Source organism: Nanorana parkeri, unplaced genomic scaffold (assembly GCF_000935625.1).
Source record: "Nanorana parkeri isolate BGI_ZX_2015 unplaced genomic scaffold, ASM93562v1 scaffold548, whole genome shotgun sequence".
NCBI classification, from domain to species: Eukaryota; Metazoa; Chordata; class Amphibia; order Anura; family Dicroglossidae; genus Nanorana; species Nanorana parkeri.
Window position 1 is genome coordinate 695,710 of NW_017306816.1, and position 27,616 is coordinate 723,325.

At 43.4% G+C, this 27,616-nt stretch overlaps 2 protein-coding genes across 2 annotated transcripts in view; both read left to right on the top strand.

Annotated features, from left to right (window-relative positions):
- LPAR3 (lysophosphatidic acid receptor 3) overlaps nt 1–5,139 on the top strand; it is an 18,361-nt gene extending 13,222 nt beyond the window's left edge. Inside the window, exon 3 of the mRNA XM_018561865.1 lies at nt 4,727–5,139. Coding sequence (XP_018417367.1) covers nt 4,727–5,049 — 323 coding nt within the window. The 3' untranslated portion in view covers nt 5,050–5,139. The remainder of the gene's footprint in view (nt 1–4,726) is intronic.
- A 15,083-nt stretch (nt 5,140–20,222) lies between these two features.
- Nucleotides 20,223–27,616, top strand: part of LOC108791371 (atrial natriuretic peptide receptor 1-like) — a 39,431-nt gene continuing 32,037 nt past the window's right edge. The window contains exons 1-5 of the mRNA XM_018561848.1: nt 20,223–20,306; nt 20,519–20,609; nt 21,249–21,359; nt 21,430–21,584; nt 27,500–27,604. Coding sequence (XP_018417350.1) covers nt 20,223–20,306; nt 20,519–20,609; nt 21,249–21,359; nt 21,430–21,584; nt 27,500–27,604 — 546 coding nt within the window. The remainder of the gene's footprint in view (nt 20,307–20,518; nt 20,610–21,248; nt 21,360–21,429; nt 21,585–27,499; nt 27,605–27,616) is intronic.

Sequence of the window (27,616 nt, forward strand, 5' to 3'; positions counted from 1 at the left end):
AACCCTCCATCTCTCCAATAGCCTTCCATAGAGCTCCTCTACCTTCATCTGCCAACAAGAAGTAGAGAAGCCCCATAGACTTCTTAATTATTTAATTGTCATTTCTATAAGAAGTGATTTCCCTCATCATTTCTAAATAAAAAGCCTCAGTTAGTTGCTTGATTTAGATCCATGCCTAGTCTGTTAAATAAAAAGGAAAACGTTTTTATTATAGTTGTGGGGTCTGGCCTGGGGCTGACCTGAAAGAAAACTATACATTTTTAAAATGTGTTTAACTTTTAGCAATCATTAAGTCTAAGGGGCCGATTTATAAATCTTTCTTCCAGCCATACAATGGGCGAATGCCATTCGGGTGCCATTCCCGTCACTAGATGGAACCAAGGAGCATAGGAATAGCCTATGCTCCTTGGCTCCTTCTAGTGGTGGGAATGCTTTGCAAATGGCTTTCCCAAGAGATATGACTGGACAAAAGATTTCTAAATTGGCCCCTTTATGTCTTGTCAGTTAAGCAATGGAGGGCCTGAGGGTGGAGGAGGTAGAAGACACATTGTTGGGCTGTGTTTATGACATCAGTTGTGCTTAATCCAACCCTGAAAGCAGCTCATTACAGTAATGAAATAGAGGTATGGCAAAATCTGTATTTGTGTATTTCCACAACAGAAAATCAGGGCTCTTATGTGTAGCCAACTGAAGGTGCCACTGTTGACCCTCGATGTTAGAATCTTACAGTTTTCTACAGGCTTCCAAAGACAAATTCATCCCACATCATGGCAGCAAATCTTTGTAGCTCTCCTTGACCCTGGTGGTGAGTGGAGATGAGCTCGGGCTTGGTGCAAACCCAGTTTTCCTAAGTTCACCCAAGCCTACTCAAAACTGTGACCGACACACCCACCTACAGGCCCAATCAGTTGCGGCAGGGCATTCCCCGGCCTTTTGTGATGTATAGCTATGGGGTGGTAGCTATAATGCGCCTCTCTGCAACTGATTGGGCCTGGGCTTATCACTAGTGGGAAGATTCATTGCCCCCTCCTACTCACAATGGTCTTGATAGGTTGAAAGCTCTGCTTTTAAACCAAGCTATCATTATCACTGGCCTGTGAGTTTTCAATATACTTCTATGGAGCATTCAGCAGAAGTTACATTATACAGCTTTTCTGAGCTCTGCACCTTGTAGAGGATTCTCCATAGCTACATGCAGAAAACTCACTCAGAACCGTGACAATGGTAGCCTAGATGGAGCTCAGGACTCAGCCCGTCATGGCCATACCACAACTGGGGAGGAAATCCCCCTAGTGCGGGAACCTGCTTAGCCGTGCACAGTTCCACAATGGTGAAATCCACCCACAATGGTGAAATCCACCCAATAAAGTAGGTGTACACCATGAATTTAGGTCCCCAAAAAGCTTGCTGCTGGTTTGCTGAATATCGGATTTGAATTGGGTGTATATTCAAACTGCTTCTCATCACTGAGAGTCTGGAGAGTTTATGTAGGTTGTAAACGGTCGTGGGCTGGGTGTTTATGTTTTGTCACATCCTGCTCTTCTGTCTTTGCTCGTGCTGGGACTTGCACTGAGCTTTTCCACCTTTCTTCATCACAGTCATTTATACAAAAGACCTGAAACTGGAAAAACTCCCTTTTCATGAACACCTTTGAAACTGTTGTGTAGATGAAAGGAGAGATGGTTCGATTAGATGGATCAATGAGAGGCTTTTCAGCTGCTTGGAATAGTGTGACTGTCCTCCTAACATGAAAGAGGCCCTAATGAGCATCTGGGAATGGCTATTAACTTGTTCATTGCTGATCTCATCAGTTAGAAGGAAAACTTTATACATACATTCTATGTATGTTAGGTTATTTAAAGCAAACCTGTGCCCTGCCCACTCTGGGCAAAGCAACAGCTTCACATTAACAACAGCCCCACTCTCAATGCATACTAACCTTACCTGCACTACTTCAACTCTGTTCATTCAATAGGAGGAAAGAAAATACCGGGTACATTTTGTTTTGTTTTATGGGTAAAAACCTGTCCCCTGACAGCGTGTTGCATTAAAGGATACTTTCTCTTTTGTGGAAGCAGTGGTTTCTCTGCAGAGGTCTGACACATTGCTGAGACAGGGCTATAGTTTTCCAATCAGTAAAGCTCATGCTTACTGCTGATTGGAGAGCTCCAGCTCTTACTCAGCCAAGGGACATATTGTACTTCTGCAGAGAGACCACTGCTTTCACAGAGAGTGCAAGGGACCTTCTCTACAGGCACGGAGCAGGATTTTCTACTCAGGATGTCCTGCCTTCTACGAAAACAAAGTGTAAGACCTTGCAAAACTTGTTTTTAGCTGCTTCAAAATGAAAGTTCAAATGCGCTTTAAATTATTCTTACTTGATATTAGTATTTTAAAGTCCATTTCCGGTCAGTGTTTTTTTGTTAATTTTTGGGCACACCTTGTGAACACTTTAATATTTGATTTTGTCATTTAACTGGAATCCTGCTCTGTTTTCCTACTCCACCCTTCTCATCAAAGTGTCTTCCCCATTTTAACAACAGATCTCAGATGTAGACAACAGGACTTGGCACTGCTGGCTGCCTGCCCGTGGTTGATCAGTATCTACATCCTGTATAATTATTTGTCCTGTGAAAAGCTGCACATGCTTGGTCTTAGAAAATAACGTTTTTAATTTTCTGTTCATTTAAAATTACACCATTGTTGGTATGCTTTGCTTCCTGCACTTTCACAAGAGTGGGTGCCCAGCTCACGTCAGGGTCACCCCAACAATCTATACCTTCATCCTATACAGCTTCATCATCGAAGGCGGCAAAACACACTGCACTCAGTGCACTGCGTGTGCAGAAACTCATGCAGATCTGGTCTGCATTTGATGTGAACAAGCCCTCAGTTGCACCCTTGATTTCTCCCCACTGACATTCCCGGGGGCTCATAAAACTGCATAAGGCTCCTTACACATGGGCATTCTGAACAGGTCTGCCTTTCAGGGTGATCCCCTGCTGATTGGAACGCTGATGGCTTCAGGATGGAAGGAGGATGGACGCACTCACTTTAAAGTTAAACTCGAACAGCTTTATTGCTTTACTGTATAGAGAGTAGGCAGAAGGGTTGAGGAAGCGCAGGATACCTAAATGTTTATCTGTCTAGAATACAGTCTTTGATCTTCTGCATATCCTTCTAAACTCCCTTTCTCTCTGGGCTTTGCTGGCTAACACTTAAAGTGACATTAAACTCAGGAGTTAAATCTTAAAAATAAATTTAAGTACCTTAACTGGTGACCAAAACGTATCTTATTTGTATATCACTCGGCTGTAGATCCTCCAATCATCTCTGAATTGGTGCTGACACTGTCCTTCCTTCTGGAGGGTGGCTACTTTTGTTCCCCATGGTCCCTGTGTGTGTTGTATAGTAGCCACCGCTCCAAGCTCGCTCCCGTGATGACCTACAATCTCACGTTTAGTTCATTACTTTGTATCAAGACTGTGGTCCATCATGGGAGCGAACTTGGACTCTATGCTTAGAGATCACTAACAAGAACATACAGGCATGCTGAATACAGCCCACTACTTTGTACACAATCACAAAATGGTTAAAAAGGTAATAAAAAAAATGCTATGTCTCTCCAAAAATATGGATTGCATTTTTAAAAGCAACTAAAGGAGAATTATGGTGAGAGTGAAATACAGAATTGATTGAGAACTTGATCACATACTGCTGATCGCTCAGCTCCCGATCTTCTCCCTGTAGGGATTCCCCCTCCTGTCTCCCACAGGGATTCCCCCTCCTGTCTCCATTCCTCCAGTGCTGACTGGAAGAGTGGAAGGGGGGGGGGGGGGGGGGGCAGGCGCCCCGCCCCACCCCTGCCATACAGAGGGGCGGGGGGGGGGGGGGGGGGGCACAGCTGCCTCTAGAAAGCCAGCTGTCAATCAGGCAGCAGGGTGGATACCGAAAACGTCAGGATCAATCCCAGCTGCAGCGCGGCTCTGCGCTGTCAACATATAGCGGGCAATAGCCTGCTATATGCTGAGTTTTGGGTCACTGGAGGACATTAGTATATGTCCTCCTGTGACCCTAAAGAGAACTATGGCAAAAAAAAGGTTGGGCCATAGTTCTCGTTTAAGTACTTTCTCTTTCAGTATTAATCTCAATCCCCTGTACAGCAGAGTTAAGACTGGGAAAGGGAGAAGCAGCACGAAGAGTCAGATATTCTGCAGAGCTCATGTGCTAACAAGGAACATGCTTATAGCAGGAGAGAGCAGAGTGAAAGAGATAAGCTCATCAGCCTGCTGTTCACCTAAACTTTTTTTCTGGAGTTGGGTTGTATACAGGGCTGGATTTACTCTCTCTGCTTCCCCAAGGCCAGGTTCCTCAATGTGCCACCCTGTATGCAGGCTGCATACAAGTGATCTCGGCAACATCGCACAAAACAAGGGGCGGGCTTCCCCGCTGTACATTTAGCCCTGCTTGCCCAAAGCAGGGATAAATGTAGAAAACAATTACCTGCCCAGCACCCGGGAGTGTATGTCCTAAACGTTGGGAGATAGGAATTCTACACCCCTGCTGCCCCTATACTGCTTGCTGGCCCGAGACCTGCCTCTGTTGGCCTTGCGGGTAATCCGGCCCAGGTTGTATAAAAAGCTTAAAAGAAGTTTGCCGACAGTTTGTAAGCTGATATAGTACTTTGCTCTCATTGACTGTAAAACTTCTGGCTTTGTACCTGCAGGTGCATTTGTAGTTTGCTGGACTCCAGGGATGGTGGTCTTGCTGCTGGACGGTCTCAACTGCACCCAGTGTAGACTCCAACAGGTGAAACGGTGGTTCCTTCTGCTCGCCCTGATGAACTCCGTCATGAACCCCATTATCTACTCCTACAAGGACGAGGAGATGTGGAGGACTTTTAAAGGAATGATGTGCTGCACCTTTTACAGCGGGAGGCGGCGCAGCTCACGGTTTCCATCCACGGTTAACAGCACGCGGAGCAACGACACGACCACGAGTCATTACTTGGAGGAAATCGGCGGCCAGTCTTCGACCATAAATGCCTAATTACAAAAATAGAATGCAATGTCTACAGGAACTAGAACTGAAACATATGTTATTTATGGCCGTAGAAGAAACTTACCACATAGAAACCTTAATGAGAAGTGACATATTACTGTATATAGACCTAAGGCAGACTTTTCCTAAGTGGATGATGTAAATAGAACTTTTTATTTTGTGAATTCTGTGCACAACCGTTCATTACATGACCTGCAGACCTGAAATTCTAAACAATGTTCTCATACCACACAAAATGTTCACAGCACTCTTGCATGTAAAATAATAAATGTTTGATAAGGTTCTGGTTTATTTTTCATATCAGACACTAGTAAATCAAATGAGAAGAATTGCAATTCTTCACACCGTCACTTTGCACATTCATGGCCAATGGGCACTGAGACTGTATAATACGTAAGTAACTATACACTGAGCGGCCAGATTATTATGACCACCTGACGTTTGTAGGCAAATTAGCTATAATTAGCTATAATTTTGCGCTGAAGTTGCGAGAGGGCCAGACCATTATAAATAGAAGTCTCAGCGGCCATTTGCCATGAATGTTCAAAGTGACAGTATCTCTTCAAACCATAATATTTGTAGTATACGTTCAATCTATTGGGGTTTTTTTTAATGTTCATTCTTTAATATAAGATTGATTTTTTTAGTTAGGTTGTTACAAATTGCTGCGCATAAATATTTCATATTCACTACTTGCAGTGAGTAGATGGTAAGCTCAAGTCTGTTCTCTAACTGCTTCTGCGTTGTTTTTAGCACTATGCTCTGAATAGCCTAAGAAGCCTTGGTAAGCTGATCTTCCATTAAAGGAGTTGTAAAGCCCCAGCATATACTGTCCTGTTATGTGCTTTGCCTGTCTTTCCCTGCTGCTTGTTGTGATGTAATCTCCATCTATTAAAACTACATATCCCGTCATGCATTTCTTGCAGCAAACAATGATGATGTTACATTGTTCAGACGTTCAGTTGTAGTTTAGAAGGCAGGCTTGGTGAGAGTGCTGACACCAGGAAGTGCATATTTACGGGGCTGAGCGAAATTGTGTCAGTGCATTGAGGAAGTACCTCCTACGTGCATCTTCACTAAGTAAGATTACAATTTCTAGATCGATGTGGTTATTAGGAATGGGATACAACTTATGGAAATTCAATATAGAATGCATATTTATTTTTAGTCATTTGCCACAGATACTGTTTAATCTGCTCTATTAATAACACAGACACAGGTAAATGGCCGGAAAAGTGGGACACACCCCTCTCTCCAGCTCATATGGAGTCAGCTGGATCTTTGAGTTAGATACAGTATACTCTCATGCTGTGGGGAAGCTAGACATTTTGTCACTTAGGGCAAAGACTCAGAGTTTCTTCCCCGCCAAGGGAGAGGTTCATACTCCACACACCCAGTGGCACCCCTCCTAAAGCAGCACGCAGGGGAAAATGCCCCACCAGTCCCCCTTAGCTTCGGCCCTGCTCTCATGACAGATTCCCTTTAATTTTCTTTTCCAACGATTAAAATAATTATCTGATATACATTATTTTAAATTACATACTGTGGAAATTCATCAGCATTGGCTAAAGTTGTCCATGCACAGGCAGATGGTGCTGCCCCATAGATCTCCGTCTCAGCATTCAGCTACAGATGTGCCTATCCATGTTGATGGCCAAGTTCAAGAATACAGACTTTGTGTATCATTGGTGAAAATTTCTATTGAGCAGTGGAAAGTTGAGGTGTTCATATAGGAGCCATGTACAGGCATCAGTACTCACATCTTTAATCCCAGCCACTAGACACCTGACCATGTATCTGTTAGCCTTGGTGATGGCCCTATACACGACAAATCACAGTCCGGAATGCCCATTTCTATTCGATAATTAGCCAAAGATGAACACATAAAGTAGACCTAGTCTTGGGCAGCTTTATTCTTCAAACAGTGCAAGACAAGTCAGTTGTGAATGGTTGTAGCACTTACAGTAGGTAATCTGCAGTTGTTCATTTACCTATACCTACTTTTTTTAACCATTCCCCGGTGCTGTGTAGCCACCATATTGATTAACACTTAGCGACACTTCCTGTTCCTAGACCCCACCTCTTGATGACTGTTTACTTTTTATGTCAGAAAATGTTAATGTGAACCTATACCTAAAATCTAAAGTTAGGGTCACAGGGGTACATATTAACCACTTGCTGCTGGCCCTTTATCTGGGTCCTAACATCAGGAGGTGGGAGTCCTGATCATGTGACTGTTGCGATTGGCTGTGACGGTGGAATGACCCGCTTGCTCCTGATCATTTACAATGACTGGAAGCTGTGTGAGACAGCTTGGTCAATGTGCTGTGAGCACATTCTCATCACACAACAGTGGAGCCCCAATAAGGCCCACCTGCCATGCTGATGCATATATGTGTTGCACCTGTGGAAGAGGTTAGTATATTTTAATGTGACAAGGCAAATCATTAACAAAAATGTACCTATTTTATGTAATCCCTGGCTAGTAGCAGCAAAGCATTCTGGCACTTGTGTACCTAGGCACTCTCCGTTTCTCGAGCCTTAAAGGAGCCTAACAGGAGTTTACATCATCAGAGGCACGGCCTGCCATTCTGATCACTGAATTACATTAATAGTTTAATCAACAATTCCTCATAGGCTCACGTGAGGCTCAAGGAATAGAGTGCCTAGGCACATATAAATATATATAAGTGCTCTGCTGTTACTAACTAGGGATCATATTCTAAAGGGCCATATTGTATTGATTTGCCTTCTTGTCACATGAAAGCATATCAATATTTACTAAATAATCCATGTTAGCCTAACTTTAAGCATAGGTGCATGTTAACATTTTCTGCCATATATAATGGCATGGCCATGGGTTGACACTGATCATATTGGTCAACCAGGCAGTTTTTAGCAACTGACTTTTTGGGAAAAGAACCTAGCACTGAAATGCAGCGTTGCTTTTCAATGTACTATATAGATGTTAAATATGACTGTATTGTATGTATATATATATATAAGTGCTGCATCCCAACATTAATATTTGGATGTATTGCTGTTTGTAGCCTTCATTTAGTATGTACACTGAGTCAGCTTCTCAGTATAGAAGTAAAGGAGGGCTGCTGAGTTGCTCCACTACTATTGTTTGTAAGAAATCGCCTGTGGTTTGCTGGTCAGATCAGAAGAGTTTGATGTTGCAATTAAAGTTTCTTGTGAAAACATGTCTCTTCTAGTTTCCTTACAGAAAAAAAGTGTGAAAATTACTCTTAGCCGGCGGTAGCCATACACATGGAAGGTATAGGGACTAAGTGATGGGGGAATGGGACTGGATCTCTGAAAAATTAATTAATAAAAATGAATGAAAATGAAAATTAATACAAAAATTAAATTAATTCTCTTTATTATTGAACCTGAAATCAAAGTAGAGCAGGTATCTAAACCCAAAACTAAAGATTTTATATATAACAGCTTATCAATCCTAAAATGTAGCTTTTTAAAAAAAAATAAGTTTTCCTTTTTTTTTTTTTAGACTTTTTTTCCTTTATTTTCATCTAGTAATCCAGCTAGTAACACACTTCCCTAACAGCTGACTCGATGCTAAATGCCCGGGAAGCCGGCTCCATGTTGCCCTACGGCACTGCCAGTCAGAGGAAATCATCCTCTGACCGGAAGTTCCAGTATTATTATTATACAGGATTTATATAGCGCCAACAGTTTGCGTAGCGCTTTACAATGTAAGGAAGACATTTCATTGACAATACAATCCAAGACAAGATAGTAAGGAGGGACCTGCTCGTGAGGGCTAACAATCTAAAAGGGAGGGGCCAGTGATACATGAGGAGGTAGCTGTGTGGGGATGAATTGTTAGAGAACGTGATGGTTCAGTGGTTAGTTTGAGGTGGGATAAGCTTCCCTGAAGAGATGAGTCTTAAGGGATCGCCTAAAGGCAGTCAGAGTGGGAGATAGAAGGACAGGTTGGGGTAAAGGGTTCCAGAGGATGGGAGAGACTCTAGAGAAGTCCTGGAGGCAAGTATGGGAGGAGTTGACAAGGGAGCTGGAAAGCAGAAGGTCTTTGGAAGAGCTGAGGAGACGGTTAGGGTGATACTTTGAGACAAGGTTTGAGATATAGCCGGGGGCAGAGTTGTGGATGGCTTTAAAAATGATTGTTAATATTTTGAATGTTATCCTTTGGGCCATTGGAAGCCAGTGGAGGGATTGACAGAGGGGGGTTGCAGACACTGAGTGGTTGGTTAGGTGAATGAGTCTAGCAGCAGCATTCATGATAGACTGGAGGGGGTATCAGGGAAGGTATCGGAGTATTTTGAGCGAGTACAAATACTCTGTATCAGTGCATCCCTGTTACATGACATGCAGTAGCACATTTAGATGGACTGGCCCAGCAAATGAATGCCGAACTCCAGCTAACACTTTACAAACAGATATAGCAATAGATTTGTTTTCCTATTGGGATACAGGTTTTACATTAATAAATAAAAGCTGACCACTGTAATCACCGCTGTCAGTGGTAAATGGTTTGCAGGGCAGCCATCAGAAATTTTGGGGCCCCTTACACGGCTTTAGGCCGGGCCCCCCCCCCGCCGATGGACACGGGGCTTTGTGACGAGCTGCACGCAGGGCTTAGTGACGCGCTGGACACAGGACCCACCTGAGAGTGACCCTGCAGAGCCCACCATAGATGCTGCATTCCATCTGAGACTGTCTATGGTGGGCTCTGAAGGGGTCTCAGGTGGGCTGGTCAGGGCTGCATCGCTCCCCTCCCTCCCCTCCCTCCTTTCCTTCCCAGCTCCTCTTACCTGCACACATGGCCTCGTCTGCCGCCGGACAGGCCAGAAGTGACGTCACATCACTAACGTGACGTCACTTCCGGCCAGTCCGAGATCAGAGGAGCAGCATTGTTGATGGGACCCAAGCTTGTGTCAAAGCTGCTGCAGCGGCAATGCTGGACCCCTGCGCTGCTAGGGCCAGGCCTCCACCTCCTCGCCCTTCACCGCCAGCCGATAGTCATGCAAGGGACCCGGGCGGGCCCCCCAGGCTGCCCGGGCCCCTTACATGAGTATCGACCATACCCCCCCTGATGGCTGCCCTGATGGTTTGTCTCAACCATCTATCTGACACTGTTGCTGGACAGCTTGGTCTGTTAAAAGTAGCTGAGAAATAACACACTGGCTGGATCACCAGGTGAAAATAAAGGAAAAAAGCCTACAAAGAGAACTAATGTAGCCACTATAATCACAAGATAACATAGACACCGGCACTCCAAGTAATGTATCAATGGCGTCTGTTTATTGACGCATGAAACACAGCACAATGTGTCAAAAAGCAACGTTTCGGGGTCTCACAAGATCCCCTTCATCAGGCAAAATGAATGAATTAATCATTTTTCCTGATGGGGATCTTGTGAGACCCCGAAACGTTGCTTTTTGATTCATTGTGCTACTTTTCATGCGTCAATAAACAGACGTCATTGATACGTTACTTGGAGTGCCGGTGTCTATGTTTTCTTGTGTGTTTTTGGAGACACACACAGCATACTAGCGCACACAAGGTTGGCTCCATAAGACCCTGCAAGAGAAAGGAGCCACCCTAATACAGGATATCAGGACCATGATCCTGGCTGGCTCCTAGACTGGTCCCTTCAGCATGTCTCCCCCTCCTCTCCGGTGGTCTAAGATCCCGTGAGTCATCATGTCCTATACAGTGTATAGAACTTGAGGACGTTGAGGGACATTCCCTAGCTGGAGCTGTGATCTAGGAGCCATGGTTCGGGTGAGTATACCTCTTTTATCTTAGTTCCCTAGGCAAAACGAGCACTTAACCCTTGCAAGGCAGGGATAAGTGTTCGTTAGCAGGGTTAAGTGCAAAGCAAGCCCTATTTTTTGCATTTGCAGTGGAACGCAACACAGGCAAAGTTTTGACAGGTGTCCGATCGCACTGCGGGCAAGGTAGCGTGGAAGCGGTGCCATTGAATTCAGTGCACAAAGTGCATGAAGCCATGCCCCCTCCCACCCCAGAACGCAGGGGGAAGTTTCGTGAGGGATTGCAGTGCGTTCCAGCTGCTACCGCTCTGGAACGCACCGCTTTTGGTGTGAACAAGTCCTAAAAGTCCACTTGATGGGACAGTAATTCCATTATGTTCAATACAACAAAAACTAAAATGGAGTTATGCTTTAAATAAGATCTCCATTAAATATTCATGAAAAGGACAGCGACATGTACACATAGTTACATAATTAGTCCATCGAGTTCAACCTATACAGATACAGAGGGGAAAAAAAAGAAGAAAAGCCTAAACAGAACACTATGCCCACAATTACCCCCTGATCCAGAGGAAGGCAAAAAAAAAAAACCCCTATAAAGCATGGTTCAATTTGATCCAACAGGGGAAAAAAATTCCTTCCTGATCCCATAAGGCAATCGGATATTCCCTGGATCAACAATCTCTGGTGCTTAATATATCTATAATAACTTAATATACAGTAATATTCTGTGCATTTAAGAATACATCCAGATGTTTTTTAAACAATTAACCGAGCTAGCTTGAACTAGCTCCTGGGGGAGTCTATTCCACATTTTCACAGCTCTAACTGTGAAGAATCCTTTCCGTATGCAAAGGTTAAACCTCTTTTCCTCCAGACGCAAAGAGTGCCCCCTTGACCTTTGCAGTGACCTTAAAGGAGAACTATGAGGTGAGTGCTTTTCACTCACCTCATAGTTCTAGCCGACCTGTGACAATGAGACTGTCACAGGTTGGCTCAGTAAATCGGGAAGTGAGCGAACACATACCGGCGTTCCTTCACTTCTCGATCCTGTCATGGCTCTCTGCCGTGACAGGGGAGTGGCTGGATTCCCCCCTCCGACCCTCCAGTGCTGACTGGCTGAACGGACGGGTGAGGGGGCGGGTACAGCTGGCTCTGCCTCTAGATAGGCAGAGCCAGTTGTCACTCACGCAGCTGGGCGGATCCAAACATAATTGTCTGGATCCGTTCAGCTGCGGCGTCTCAGTATACTGCGAGCTGTAGCACCTCAGTATACCACGAGCTACAGTATACTGAGCTTAGGGTGACGGGAGGACGCTAGTTTGTGTCCTACCGTTACCCTTAGGAGAACCCTGGGAGAAAAGCCTTAACCCCATAGTTCTCCTTTAACGTGAATAATTTGGCACCAAGCTCTTTATATGGACCATGTATGTATTTATACATGGTGATCATGTCCCCCCTTAATAGCCTCCTCTCCAGAGAGAACAAATTCCGGTCAACTAATCGTTCCTCATAGCTGAGCTCCTCCATGCCTCTTATGAGTTTAGTCGCCCTTTGCTGCACTTTGTCCAGTTCCACAACATCCTTTTTGTGATCTGGTGCCCAAAACTGAACTGCATATTCCAGATGAGGTCTTACTAATGCTTTGTACAGGGGCAGGATGATGTCTCTATCTCTGGAGTCTATACCCCTCTTAATACAAGAAAGTATTTTGCTTGCTTTAGAAACAGCAGCTTGACATTGCATGCTATTATTGAGTCTATGATCTACCAGAACACCCAGATCTTTCTCCATCATTGACTTTCCCAAACATACTCCCCCTAGAGTATAGGACGCATGCATGTTTTTAGTCCACAAATGCAGAACTTTACATTTATCAACATTAAACCTCATTTGCCAAATAGATGCTCAATCATACAGAGCATTCAGATCTGCTTGTAGGTTGGAGACATCCTGTAAGGACTGTACATTGTGCATACATTGTATGTAGCAATTGTTAATTCTTTATAAAATTAGTGATGGCAACGTAAAAAAAAACAATTTTGCTTTGGCTCCACAGATTTCCTTGTGCTGCATTTTTCAGAAATGTATGACGTCTTGTCCGTCTTTATGGGTCCATCTCATTATGTGAATCCCAGAAATCTCCAGGGAGCAATCTTCTGGACAGTCCTGGAGGCTCAGGTGTTTGGATTAGCCATGTTCTCCCTGCAGCCCCACTTAAGGATATTTTTGCTCTCTAATGTATTGTTACTGATCATCGGTTACAGTAAGCAGAGAATGTCCTACACGTCCGCATTCTGCTTACCTGGAAGAATTAATACCGGCTTATTACATAATGCAGGGAGTTATGAGTTTAATACGTTGTCAGCTCATATAATTCAAAGCTTTGTAAGGCTTACATTTCATTAATGAATTATGCTCATAGACGCTGCCTAGGCGTTCATTAGGTAAATGTATGACTCTGACGTGAGTCCAATGCAGAGGGATCTCCATCATATATAAAATGACTGATGCAGATGGATTGACCTCGTGCCACCACTTTATACAGTATGCAGGCTGACACTTCGCATTGAGAGCTCTCAGGAATTGAATGAAGGTCCACTTAAAGGGGCCTATTTACCAATTTGCTAAGCCATTTTTCCTGGGAATCTCTGTGAACTTTTATACCATGTCAATCAGGGGCGTAACTAGAAATCACAGGGCCCCATAGCAAAATTTTGTATGGGGCCCCGTGATTTCTAGTTATACCCCTTGCAGAGCCCACTCGAGATTCCACCTGAGGGTGAACTTGCAGAGCCCTCAGGTGGGCTATGCAGGGTCACCCTCAGGTGGGCTGGTCGGACTCCTTACCTGTCCGCCTCCTCTTCCTCCACGGTCGCTGATGGGCCCCGCCTCCTCCTCCGTCGCCGGGCCTGCCTCCTTTTTCATCACCGGGCCCCGCCTCCTCCCTTGCTGCCGGCCATGGGCCCGCCTCCTCCTCCACTGTCGCTGCTGGCTCTCATTGACTCTGTGGAGAGGAACGTGCTGCTGCACAGATTACTGTCAGTGATCTGAACAGCGGCGTGTTCATCTTCAGCCACCAGTGAAAGCCACCAGCAGAGGATCCCATAGCGACCCAGGCGGCCCCACATAGCGGCTGCCTGGGTCGCTATGATGATTGTTACGCCACTGGTGCCAATAGAGGCAAAAAATTAACATTCTTTAAGGTAACGGTAGTCCAACCTAATATTAGAGTGTGTGACATTTTTTGGGGGGACAAGCAGTGTATGTTAATGTATACTAGTATACACTAGTACAAGTAGGGTTGCCGTCTTTTCTTCAAGTGAAACCCAAACACTCTAGCACTGCGCAGCATTTTTTTTTTGGGAGACTATAGAGAGTGAGGAGAGGCTGCCAGGAGAATAAGGAAAAGGAGACAGCCAGGGGAGGGAGTAAGGAGACCAGCTATAAAGCCCAGCAATACATTATACAGTAATACAAAATTATATAAAGCTACATACTCTGTAGTTCCGGGGTGGCACCCTGATGTCCCCAGGGTCTCAGGTGGATTGTGAGGGCTCTCACCAGGGCTGTGCGGGCCCTGATGTGGACACCGTGGGCTCTCACGGTCGGCTGTGCGGGCTCTCAGGTGGGAGATGTGGGCTCTTAGTGTGGGATGTCATGTGGGCTATGCAGGCTTTCAGGAGTGCTGTGCGGGCTGTGCGCTGTCTCCCTAGGGGTCTGGAAGCAGGCCGGGTGGTGTCAGAAAGACAGAGGAGGATATGTGCATGCCAGCGCCTGTTTACAGGCACCCACGGCTCACAGGAAGATGCGGCTTCAGGCAGATGCAGCTGCCTGAGGTCCTGCGCTTGCTGGGGACCTCGGCAGCCGCAATTGTCAAAAAATTTTAAACTGCCGGTATCGGCACTTAGTGTCTTGTGTCCGGGTGCCAGCTGGCCTGAAACCCAGACACAGCACTCAAAAACTGGACTGTCCGGGTGAATTCTAGACAGGTTGCAACCCTAAGTACAAGTTCGTCTGATGCGATGGATGATGGAACCTGTGGTGACTGTCAATGGATCTGTGAATGGAGGATAAGGCTGTGTGGCTGGAGTCATGCACAGCCACACCAATTTATAAAAGGTATAAGAGAGAGAGAGAGAGAGAGAGAGAGAGAGAGAGAGAGAGAGAGAGAGAGAGAGAGAGAAGAGAGAGAGAGAGAGAAGGGAGAGAGAGGTGAGAGACAGAAGAGAGAGAGAAAGCGAGAGGGAGAGAGAGCGAGAGAGACCATACTGCAGCAGGACTTCTCTTTTTAATACTTGTTTTTTGCAGAAAACCTCAACTTCTTCATTCAGCAGTAATCTGGTAGTAATATAAGATTACAAAATAAATGAGTACAAAAATTGCTCCAGGACCACACAAAGCATAACCTGTCTTTGACTCTAATTATTGAAATCGCAGTGGAGAAATTCACACTTCATGAAAAGGAATAGACACGTTTTCAGAAAGACTATAGAGAATCAATAAACAGTTCCAGGGTGGAGATAATGACATTCAAGCTTTTTCATCACTATTATTACTGAGGCAAAATTAAATAAAATGGATAAAGCTCTCTAGGTTTATTGCTATCATTGTAAAAGTCTCAGAGGCAGATCAGGCACTCCAGATACCGATATGAGTGTAGCACCCCCCCTGACCCCCAGAACCCAGTTATGGACCCCCAGGGGCAGGACGGGATAGCATTTCACTTCAGGGTCTAATACTAGGCAATAGTGGAGCAATGTAAACAGATGGGCACCAGTCACTTTCAACGAAAACAAGGAGTTTAGTGACTCTCACTCAACAACTGTTGCGATATGATGATGGAGTCATGAAAAAAACATGTTTCTCCACCCTACTGGAGGGTGTTAGTGCCGAGGATCTCTCACATATTTTGTGGTCTATTGGCTGACAGGCCATGCTGTGATCTTTAGTGCCATACCATTTTAAAGGATCTTTGTTTGCCCATAGATACCCATGGAAAAAATTATTGTTGACACCTTAATCAACAGCACTAAGTCAGCAGCCTAGTGGTTGTACTAAAAGATTAATATTAGCTAGGATTATCTCAGAAACCACATTGTGCCACCAGATGGGGATTACCATCGTTAGAATAAAGGATTTTATGTTACACTTCATCCATGGCAAATAATTACACAATTAGATGTTTCTTTCCAGGATCTGCATAATTGGCAATTACCTAGAATGATGGTACTGGTGAAAGGATGGGATGAGAGAAGTATAAGCAGTTATTGTACAGGGGTAGTAAGTTAATGGTTTTGTCCGTTTTTTTTATAGCTAATATTAGGCCCCCATTCACACTTGTGCAGGTCTGACAGTGCGCATGTTTTTGTACGGCACATATAGGGCAGCCTATTCATTTCAATAGACTGCCCTACATTGCCCCTATAACAATCGTTCCTGCACCTTGTTTTTCAAAAATGCGCTGTTCTTTGTTACTATGCTCAATTTCACACACATCTAGAAAAATTATGTCCAAGACAACCTTCTCCTCCTCCTTTAAACTAGCTTTCCATTGGCTGAAACAAAAATACTCAAGCCTGAAAAACAGGCGCAAAACACAGACAAAATAAATGCTTCTAAATCTATGACTTGTATGAGTGTAACAGGGACAGGAAATGAGGGAAGATCTCCCTGAGAGTCACTGATAGGGATAAAAAGCCAAAATGAAATGTAAATTTGCCACCTTATCTAGATCATGGCTGTAGAGAGAAAGCCCCCTCCCTTTTATTGATGGTCAGTTGCTGTAATAATTATCTCCCCCCTTGGGTTAGTGGTCATTTTTAGTAACAATCAACCCCACCTTTCATTGGTGATCAGTGTTAGTGATAATTCCCCACCCCTTCACTGATGGTCAGTGGTAGTGATAATCCCCCCCATTCTTTAGTGGCCATTAGCAGTATCAATTAACCCCCCCTTTCATTGTTGGTCAGTAGTAGTGATAATTCCCCTCATTCATTGGTACCTGGTCATATGCTCCTGCAACACTGCTTCTCTCCTCAGAATGTTGGACTAGGACTTTAATTCTACTGTCGAGTGGAGATCACTGCCTGGCAATCATGCAGTTCTTTTAGTACCGAGTGTTACTCTGTGAATACTGTAGAAAAGGCACACAAAAAATAAACAATTGTAAAGAACAAAGAGCGTGAATAGAAAGCTTTGCACATCTACATAAATCTCCACAGCATTTATGATCATGTTTATTTGACTTTTTCATTTTATTGTCAACCACCATGTTGGTGCAATGATTGCAGAACATAATTTATAGCCTGCTCTCCTCTTGTTTACCAGAGCAGTGAAATGAACATACTAATACGGTTTTAAACAGTAACTTGACCCACCAATTGTTTATGAAGCTTGGATCTCTAGGGAATTACTAATCCTTTATGAAGCTTCGATTATAAATCATAAAGGGAATACTTTGCTTGTGTCATTTTAAGGTTTCCACTTTTGGAAGATACATCACTAGCCTTTGTTGTTTGTAATCTTTTGCCAGATTTTGCCCAACATTTCCAACCTCATCCTTTTGGATTGTATTTTCTGACTTTGGGGTACTTGCTAGAGCCTGAGAAAGAAGACTTGACCTGTGACACTGATTTCATCTGATGAAATGTAGCAACTGCACCCATGTTTTTCTTTCCACCTTGAAGACAATACTAGTAGATGGAGCAATGCTTGGTTTGATGGACTGACTATTGAATCTTGACATAATCTTTTTTCCCCTGCAAGACACAATTCTCATGATGGAGTGTCCTTATTTCCTCCTGGTTTGACTCAAGTGATACCTAAAAAGGTTGTATCTACAACGTTATACTAAGGAGATCCAAAAAGACAAGAGCTTGCCTCACACTTGCAACCATCAATTAGTTGCCTCTGAAGGATTTTAGGTGAAAACCTTTTATCTGTTGCTTCCAATTTAGTCAAACTTTGATACCTCTGTTTCTTAGGAATTTTGTGCCAGTTTGAAGGCTATCCCAAAACTGCAACATCAATTGCATTGGACGGTTGGAATGCACAAATATTATTTGGACCTTCTACTGATGAATCTTCATAACTGCACCTTCACATGACTAAATATATGATCACTGAAGTTCGACATCCGAAGTACAAAGGCAAACTATTATTGTAGATTCAACCACCGACTGATAAACCTCTTGAAGAGATTTTATAGATATAATATTGTCTGAACTATCTGGAGGAACATTATCAATGAGGATTATATAGTACAAGCTTCCAGTAACAATGCAGTTGATATCTGTATTGGTTTCACAGCTCTTCCTTTTTAAGGTAAACTTGAATTCACTGGTCATAATGTAACCTATAGAAGAAACACCAGCTGATAACTCTTCTGTCATAAATAATGCTACATCACAGAGCATCCAAATATTTTAAAGGCTTTTTTTGCATGCTGTTATTGAGTAGTAGTACCCAGATAGCAAGCAATTGAGCTGCAAGTTTGAAAATGACTTGCTAAACTATTGCAGACTTGCCAAGCTGCACAATTACAGCACGTCTGCCTTGAAAGTCTCCAGATCAACGTGCTTTGCAAAAGTGCTGTACACTTGCAGAGCTCTCGCTAAGACCTGCAGGACTCTTGCTGTAGACTTATCAAATTTGCTACAAATTCAAAAAGTGTCAACTAGAACTTGTGCTGCAAGTGTTCTGCAAGTCTACAACTTGCCAGGAATATGTGCAGCAAGTTAGAAAGAATTACAATTTAACCCCGCCACAAGTTTGTAGCAAATTATTCTTGCTATCTGGGTAGTAGTAGTTGTAGTCGTTTTAACAAACACGGTGGACAACCAGCCAAAACTACTGCTGCAAAAATGTAGCATTATATCACTTGTGTTAAAGCAGATCCATAGCTAAACATATTATTTGGCGATTTCTGTATTTCTCAAGTAACAATGTGTAAATCACAGTGAAAAAATTATTTCCTGCTCTTTTAATTAACAATTTAGGGTTTCTTCTAGTGCCTAGGCATTGGTCACATAATCTCTCCTTGAAGAGGCTTGAGAAACGGCATTTTAGACGAATCAGCGAATAAGCAACTCAGCATGAAAAGAGATTCAGCATAGGTTAAGGGATAATGGGACTAATGTGTGTAGGCCAGCCTTTCTCAACCAGGGTGCTATGGCACTCCGGGGTGCCTCAAAATGTTTGCACAGTGTTATGCCTTTCCATGGTGCAGGCAGGCTTCTGATGTGAAGGGAGCTCTTCATATGATGGAGGAACTCTTATGTAAGGGTGGATTACGATGTGAAAGGGGGGCTCTTCATGGCAAAGGGGGGTTCCTGATGTTAAAGGGGCTCTTGAGGTGAAAGGGTGCTTGAAATGTGAATAGGGGGCTCTGATGTGAAAGGAGGAGGCTACTTATGTGAAGGCGGGGTCATTTTTACATTTTTAAATCTAGTTTTATTACATATTAGACTGGATTCCTCAAGGTTTTGCAGACTTTGAAAGGGTGTCATGGCTGAAAAAGGTTGAGAAGCGCTGGTCTAGGCATTAAGTGGGATGTCATTAAGTTTTACATGTTGAACATATTGAGCACAGGCTTAAAGAAAACATGTACTTGGAGAAAAACCTGGGCTGACATTTACCTCCCTGTGAAAATGCTGTTTGCTTGTCTAGAACATGCATGCAACTGATGATGTAATGACTAAAGTCAGAATTGTAATTGGATTTAGGGCTTGCCAGTGACCAAAAATCAACATGACAACCAAAAAACTAGCATTTTCACATGGAGAGGTCAGCAATGGCAGCCTGCATATTTCTCTAAGTAGTTTAAATCAGCTAAATACATTCCAGGTGCATAAAAACAAAAGGTGTTCAAAGTCACTTCTTTAGAAAGCAGCCACAGCCTGAGTAGAAAAACCTGTTCAATGCCAGCACACTGCCGAGAAGGACTTTCACTCTTTGTAAGCAAGCAGTAGTCTCACTGCAGACGATGGGCACGCCGCCTCCTAAGCCAGAGCTCTTCAATCAGCAAGGAGATTGGTAATTGCAGATTGTAGAGCTGGAAGTCTGACTCAGTAGGAGGCATGTTGGACCTCTGCAGAGAGACCACTGCTTTCACACAGAGACGCTGGCAGAGCAGTGGTGTCACAAGAGGGGTGGGGGGGTCCGGCCCGCACCCGGGTGCCACCATTGGAGGGGTGACACCAAAATGACTGATGGTCATTTTGGTGTCACCCCCTATGAAAAGTCGGGCACTCGGTCACGGACCGAGAGCCCGACAGTTCAGGTGAGAGGAGGGGACCCGGTGGCCTACCTTATTCCGCCGGGTGAATGCCCCCTCTTCTCTCTGCCGGCGTCCATCACCAAGATGGCCGCTGGCAGGCGTCAATAAGATGATCGTGCATGTGCGATGGCGTCATGTCTCCGCCCCCGGGGGACACCCAGCCTCAGAACGCCCCTGTGGCAGAGGAAAGACTATTCTACTCTGTAGCTGCTTTCTAAAACAAAAACTGTAGACTTTGCACAGCTTTTGTTTAGATGCACCTGGAATATGTTTAAACTGAAAATTAAATTGGGCTTTGTATTTTTTTTTTTTGCTGGGAAGCACAAAATAAAGGGAACAAATGTCTTCTTCATTTTAGACAGGGTACTGTGGATACTTTAGAACTTATATATTGTGTTTTTACTTTTCATTTCAGATGGTTTCAGCTTGGCATGATTTGGATAACACAGAGTTTGATTGCTGGCCTAATGATAATCCTAATGAGCAGAATATGGTTGACTGTATGGGTGTGTATTATAAAATACAAAAAGGAAAAGTCATACTCCATCTCATTGTACACATTTCATTGGGTCCCCTTCTTATTTGCTGCATGCGTAAACGTAAACTGAGTGTCAGCATAGCGCAGCCCATTCATTTCAATGGGCTGCTCTACAAGCAACAAATACAGCAAAAAAGCTCATAGAGCACAGGACTGTATAGAGAGGGGGATTTATTAAAACTGGAGCAGACAAAATCTGGAGCAGCTGCCCATGGCAACCGTGACAATTATGACCATATATTGGCTCATGATGGTGGCCCAGGTTCCTATAGCAACAAGAAAAGTTCCCATTAGCACACTTTTGCTACATAAGCCCCACAATACATATTTCCTCAGGAATATACTTTTCTTATATATGTAGACACATAAAGGGGAACTTATTAATGCTGGATCAGACAGAATCTAGAGAAGTTGCAAATGGCATCCAATAAGCTTCTACCTTTCATTTCCAGATCTTAAATGACCAAACTGAAGAGAGAAGCTGATTGGCTCTACTATGGGCAACTGCTCCAGATTTTGTCTGCTCCAGTTTTGATAAATTCCCCGCATTGGCTGTATTACGTTGTGTCACTTGGTGTATATTCTGGTCTCTGTATTCTTGTATTAGGTCTGGAAATGGCCTGGATCGAGCGCCCTCCTGAGAGAGTTATTACCGGAAATGAGTTTAATGTCAGCTATAGCGTGTCCGTTCCCGACAGTTTCTATCAAAAAGCTGTCAATCTAAATATTCTTAAATTCAGGTAAGTTATTTTGAATGCTTTATTAGGCCAACTACTACAATAGTATACCAGTTCTCATATATTGTGACTCTTTTTCTAGTAATGCCAGTGCAGCAAAACAGTTCTGTGAAGAACATCAGTGTCCCTCAGACTGGAAATATGCTACGGCGGAAAATTGCTGCATCTACCATGCAAACATCCACTCCTGCCCTATGGCATATATGGTCAGTACTGCCAGATATGTTTGTGTAATTAGCATATATTGGTAGTGCTCTGTGCTCCTTCTCAAGACCTGTAGAAAATGAGAATCACCAGCACTCAAGTAATAGCGTTATATTCTTGTGCTTTTAGTGAAGCAGATCATCATCACCATAAGGTCAACGTTTCGAGGGCCAAGTAGGGTGCCTTCATCAGGACAGCATAGTGATCTGATGAAGGGACCCTGCGTGGCCCCCGAAATGTTGACTTTATGGTGTATGTGATGATCTGCTTCAATAAATGAGCACAAGAATATAATGCTATTACTTAAATGCTGGTGATCCTCATTTTCTACAAGTTTGATGAATGCGGCGCCATCCGTGATCATCACTACGAGCACCACGGCTATCGAGCCAAGTTAAAAAGGTCAGAGCGTTGTAAGGAGTGCAGGAGACACATCTGAATACTACATGATCTCATGACCTAAAATAAAGAATCCCATCGCTGGCACCATTGTTGTTTTTGGATTTCACAACTCTTAAGTTTGAATTAAAGGGCTTGAATTTAGGCTGATTACTGCCTAATTGAGTGAAATTTGAGCCTTGACTGGCCCAGTCAGCACCTTCTGGTTGACCAAAGGCGGTGCTTTGCTCCGTTTCAACGAATCACGCTGTTTACAATATTACTTTCTTTTAAAAACTTTACTGAAGTGTCACAAAATGAAAATTTTGGGGGGATAGAGGGATGAAGAGTCAGTTTTTAATTGCAATCTGTGTCACCACTGGGGGAGCTTCACCCTCTCTTGTTGACTGAAAGTGAGGGAAAATTCAAAATTGTGATGGGAAATGAACACAAAATCTCCCCAATGTGATACAGACAGCAAAACAATCCTGATGGGGTTTTACCATTCTTTATCCCAAACTAGTAAAAAATGTTCTGGCTCTAGATATATTTTACTCGGTCTTTTCCAGTATATAGTGAACATATAAAGTGGTCACTAAGTGTACCCCTGTACATGTTCGTTATCCAGTTAGGGAGCTAGTTGCAGGCTGATCCTGCCCCACATTTCTGCTGGGTCTCCTGTGCAATATACAGTATATACTACTGGTCCACTCTATGGCTAGCCTCATACACACAATATATCAGAAATAAGAGACACAGTAGAGGCTGCAATCCAAGATTGGATCAAGGGGTAGGCAGGAGGGTCTTTTAGCGTTGGGTGATGAAGGACCTTCTCCCGGTGTTATTATTCTCCACGTTATTAATCTGAGTTGCCCCACTCAATATGGCCGCAAGTGACGGACATATTGAGGGGGTCAACTCAGATTAATAACGTGCTGAATTAGTCTGACCCTAGTTCATTTTAATACTTTATTGCTGTGTATAGGGAAATGCCGCGGGTGGCGCACGTGCAGTAGAGCCTTCTCGGCAAAACCTCTTACTTCTAACTAAACCGGAAGTCAGATGGTTGGAGATCTCAAAGACTTGGAGGTTTCGATAGAACACCGGCATTGCTGCAGTCCATAACTTGTTCACCTACAATAAACTTTATTAAGCTAAGAGACCATGAACAGCTCACCTGAGCGTCTTCCTCTTGAGTGAAAGCTGGCCATATGCTGTTATATTTTTTTCCTTCAGCCTGTGGGTTGAATGAAAAAATCCATACTAAACAGCGTAGATGGACAAATCTCCTTGGTATTCTGACAGTGACGGGCGTGCCCCTGTCAAAATACTCAAACAATGACGGCAGCTGATTGGCTGCTGTCACTTTTCACATGAAGATTTTTAATGCAGCTCCTTTGATTTACTGATCGAAGGATACTGGACGGAAGGGTGGGGTCAGGGCCACCCATTGTGGGAATTTCAGCCGGTTCTTCAAGTGTATGGCCAGGTTTACTAGCTGCTTACTTGCATAAGTGGTGAGCACACATGAACTGTAATGGAATTAGCAGCAACCCTTACCAGTTCACGGAGCAGATTGCTTCACCTGGTGGAAATTTGCAATCTAGTGCAGACAATAAATCAGCCTGATTTGATACAAATTCTGATTCAAGGGAGCCCAACATGTTAGCAAAGGTTCTTATCATTCCCCAATCTTTACAAGATAAGGGTTTGGCTGGGCTCCCACTTTAAACATAGTGTAGTAACAAGCTGTATGTCAGCAAACTAGATAAGTATAAGGATATAGATTTACTTATGAACCTTCTTAATGTATCACTGTATTGCAGTCAGGATGCATATACAGTAATATATTTGGCTCCATTTCCTTTTATCAGCTAAGTGCTGCATTGAGAGTTAAAAAGCCCTGTGCTGCCAGCATATTGGAATGTCAGACCCCCAACTCTCACACACCCGGCTCTCCTGACGTCGAACATGCCGCACTGAGCCCTGCTGTAATCAATATCACTCTCACTCAATGAGAAATGCTGCTGATCACGCAGTGTACAGGAAGTCTCGGAGAGCTGAGTATGCTTCTTGAGTATGAGACTCTTTTACCTGCTGCCAGCTCAGGGTTTGCTTTTTACTTTTTAACCCTTGATGCAGCAGTGTATAAAAAGAGACATATTGGTTAGTATATATGCCGCCTGATTGCATTACAACAATATATGAAGAGAGTTCAGTTGGGTTTTTCTGGTATATTACATACATGCTTTCAGGATGCCAGTCATGGTCTATAATAATAACCAATATGCAATAAATTCTGCATAGCTTCATTTTTTTACTGAAGAATAGCACACATTGTTAGCTAGTTCATGTGTCATCTGCAGAGTCGTTAGTTGTGTGTTGTGAAGGAGAGAAAGGACAAATAGAGAGATAGAAAGAGAGAGAGCGAAACAGATAGAGAAATTGGAAGAGAGACAAAGAGTGAAAAACAAGAAGAGAAAGAGAAATGGGGAGAGAAAAAGATAGAAATGCACAGATAGAGAGATGGGAAGAGAGAGAAGGAGATAAAGACAGATGTAGAGGTGGGAGGAGAGAAAAAGAGAGATGAGAAGAGACAGAGTAAGAGAGAGATAGAGGGATAGAAGGGAATACAAAGAGAGAGAAAGAGAGATGGGAAGAGAGAGTAAGAGAAAGAGAGAGAGAGATAGGAAGAGAGAGAGAGATGGAAAGAGTGAGTAAGTGAGAGATCGAGAGATGTGAAGAGATGTGAAGAGAGATTAAGAGAGAGATAGAGAGATGGAAAGAGAGAGAGAGATGTGGAGTAAGAAAGAGAGAGAGATGGAGAGAGAGATGGAGAGAGAGAGAGAGAGATGTGAATAGAGAGAGTACAAGAGAGATAGAGAGATGGGGAGAGAGAGAGAGATGTGAAGAGCGAGAGAGAGAGAGAGAAATGTGAAGAGGGAGATAAAGAGATGGGAAGAGAGAGAGAGAGATATGTGAAGAGAGAGAGAGTAAGAGAGAGATGGGGAGAGAGAGATGTGAAGAGCGAGTGAGAGAGAGAGATAGGAAGAGAAAAAGAGAGATGTGAAGAGAGAGTAAGAGCGTAAGAGAGAGATGTGAAGAGAGATTAACAGAGAGATAAAGAAATGGCAAGAGAAAAAGAGAGATGTGAATAGAGAGTAAGAGAGACATAAAGAGATGGGAAAAGAGAGAGAGAGAGATGGGAAGAGAGAGTAAGAAAGAAAGAGAGGTAGGAAGAGAGAGAGAGAGAGAGAGATATGGGAAGAGAGATAGGGAGATGTGAAGAGAGGGATGTGAAATGAGATTAAGAGAGAGATAGAGAGATGTGATGAGAGTAAGAGAGAGAAAGAAAGAAAGAAAGAAAGAAAGAAAGATGGGAAGAGAGAACGTGAGAGATAGTTGGGAATATAAAGAGAGAGATAGACATAAAAAGAAATTGGAAAAGAACGAGAGAGACAGAGAGAGACAGAGAGAGGCAGAGAAAAGGAAAAAAAAAAAGAGTCGGACAGATAAAGATACTTTTATTGTCATTTCAAAACACGTAATACATGAAAGGAAACAGAATAAGATTCCTATGGTAACAAAATAAAAACAAACACACCCTAACACACATTCATGAAAACCTAAAAAAGTATAAAATGAATAATACACATAACACCTAGCAGCAATTTGTTGATCTTAGGCAACAATTACACATCGAAGCAGCAGAAAATGCAATGAGTTTACTATACAAAACTCTCACAATCAGATTGTAGTCGAGCTCTAGAATAAAGTAATAGCAATCAAAGCAATTGCCCAGCACGAAGCAGAATGTATCTGTGTCACAAAATCAGAGAAGGAGCTGTTCCTCGGTCTGGTAGCCCTGGCCTAAGCACTGGGTAACCTGAAGGAGGGGAGCAAACAGTCTGTTAGCAAGAGAAATGGGAAGAGGAAATCGACAGAAGTTGATTGAAACAGAGAGAGGGGTCCTGATGGAGGCCATCATTTCAACCAATTCAGCAGGATTCAGCCTAAAATTAACCAAGTGTGTGGCCAGCTTAAAGTGTATTTCCATTTTTGCAGCCAAATTGGGATACCACCGATTTTATATTTGTCACGTTTCTCATTCACATAGCATAACTATAAATATTTACATTTCTGCTTGCACAACCCATGCTCTATTCTGAAAGAAAAGTTGTTCTCTGTACTGAGTTTTGGTCTGGAATGCAAAAGAGGCTGGGCAGGGTAATGCTAACATAATGAACCCTGTCTCTATTGTGCTGACAGATCTCATTATCAATTGTAAACTAGATTTGAACACTGTCTGCCCTAACAAAGATTTAGAAGCATTATATGTTAATGAGAGGAAGCTCAGTTTGTGCCTAGCCTTTCAATGGGGACAGATAGAGTTTCTTGTCACTTGGCAATAGAGAGAGAAGCTTGCAAAGGCTCCGATTTCACAGCAGACATCCCAACTCTCCCGAACGTTCCAGGAGTCTCCTGCTATTAGATAGCGGCTCCCGTCTGCCCGGGAGATAAACATTTTCTCCCGGAAAGGTTTACTCTGCTATATCTATCAGAGTAAACTTTTCCCTGCTGTCTGGCAGTCAGTCAGAGAAAAAAAAAAAAACCAGCATAGGAATGCATAGATAGATTGCTATTGGCTATTTCACTTTGCAATAGCCAATAGCAGATTAGCTATTGCACCCGCCCATTGCTGCTGTCAATCAGCAGAGGGGGACCTGAAGTTCTCCATCATGTTCTCCTCTATTGATTGACAGCAGCAGAGGGCGTGTGCAATAGCCAGCTTGCTATTGGATATTGCAAATTGAAATAGCCAATAGCAATCTAGCTATGCATTCCTATGCTGTTTTTTTTTGTTTCTGTTAGAATACTAGATGGAAAAAAAAACCAGCAGATAGCACGGGAAGCAATTAATGTGCTATCTGCCCTCATTTCAGGGGGGTGCTCTCTCCCCCCTGCGGATGGGGAGGGGGGGGGGGCAGAGGTCACCTCCCTGAAATGAGAAGGGCACCTCCCTGGAATTGCTTTTTTCAGGTTGGGATCCCTGGCACAGACACATCTAAAAGGTTAGAAATATATTTATTTTTTTGTATGCTGTGTGAAGGGAACACATAACAAACATTTAGAGGGGTTTTCTCAAATTTGACTGTAAATGTGGAAATACACTTTAAGCCTCGTGTGTATTTCTCACCAATTTCAGCCTGACGTGATAAATGCTTGTAGAAAGTGTGCTAGGGGTATGGCTGCCTCACTTGTTTGGGCGATAGGATAGCATGGGAGGCTCTCTAATTGTTTCCTGGGATTCTGAGAAGATCCGTACAGACATGCAGGCCTACGATGCGGAGGCACATGACAGTAGTAAGAAAAGACTGATTTGTTGTGATAATGGTGGGAAGGATTTTCCTGTGTAAGGCAGGGGAATTCCTGATTGTGAAATCTGAACTCGAAGCATTACAGACGAGTCAGAGAGTGAGAGTTAGTGGGCTGTATGTGACAAAATATACAAATCACACCTTCTTGTGTACCTTTGCAGAAACAACAAGGGATCTGCGGCCCGTGGATCCCTGATGACGGTAAAATTGTAACTCACACCATTTCCCAAGCAGGGAAAATGACCCAGCAGAACTGGACAAGTAAGGTACGATCTCAA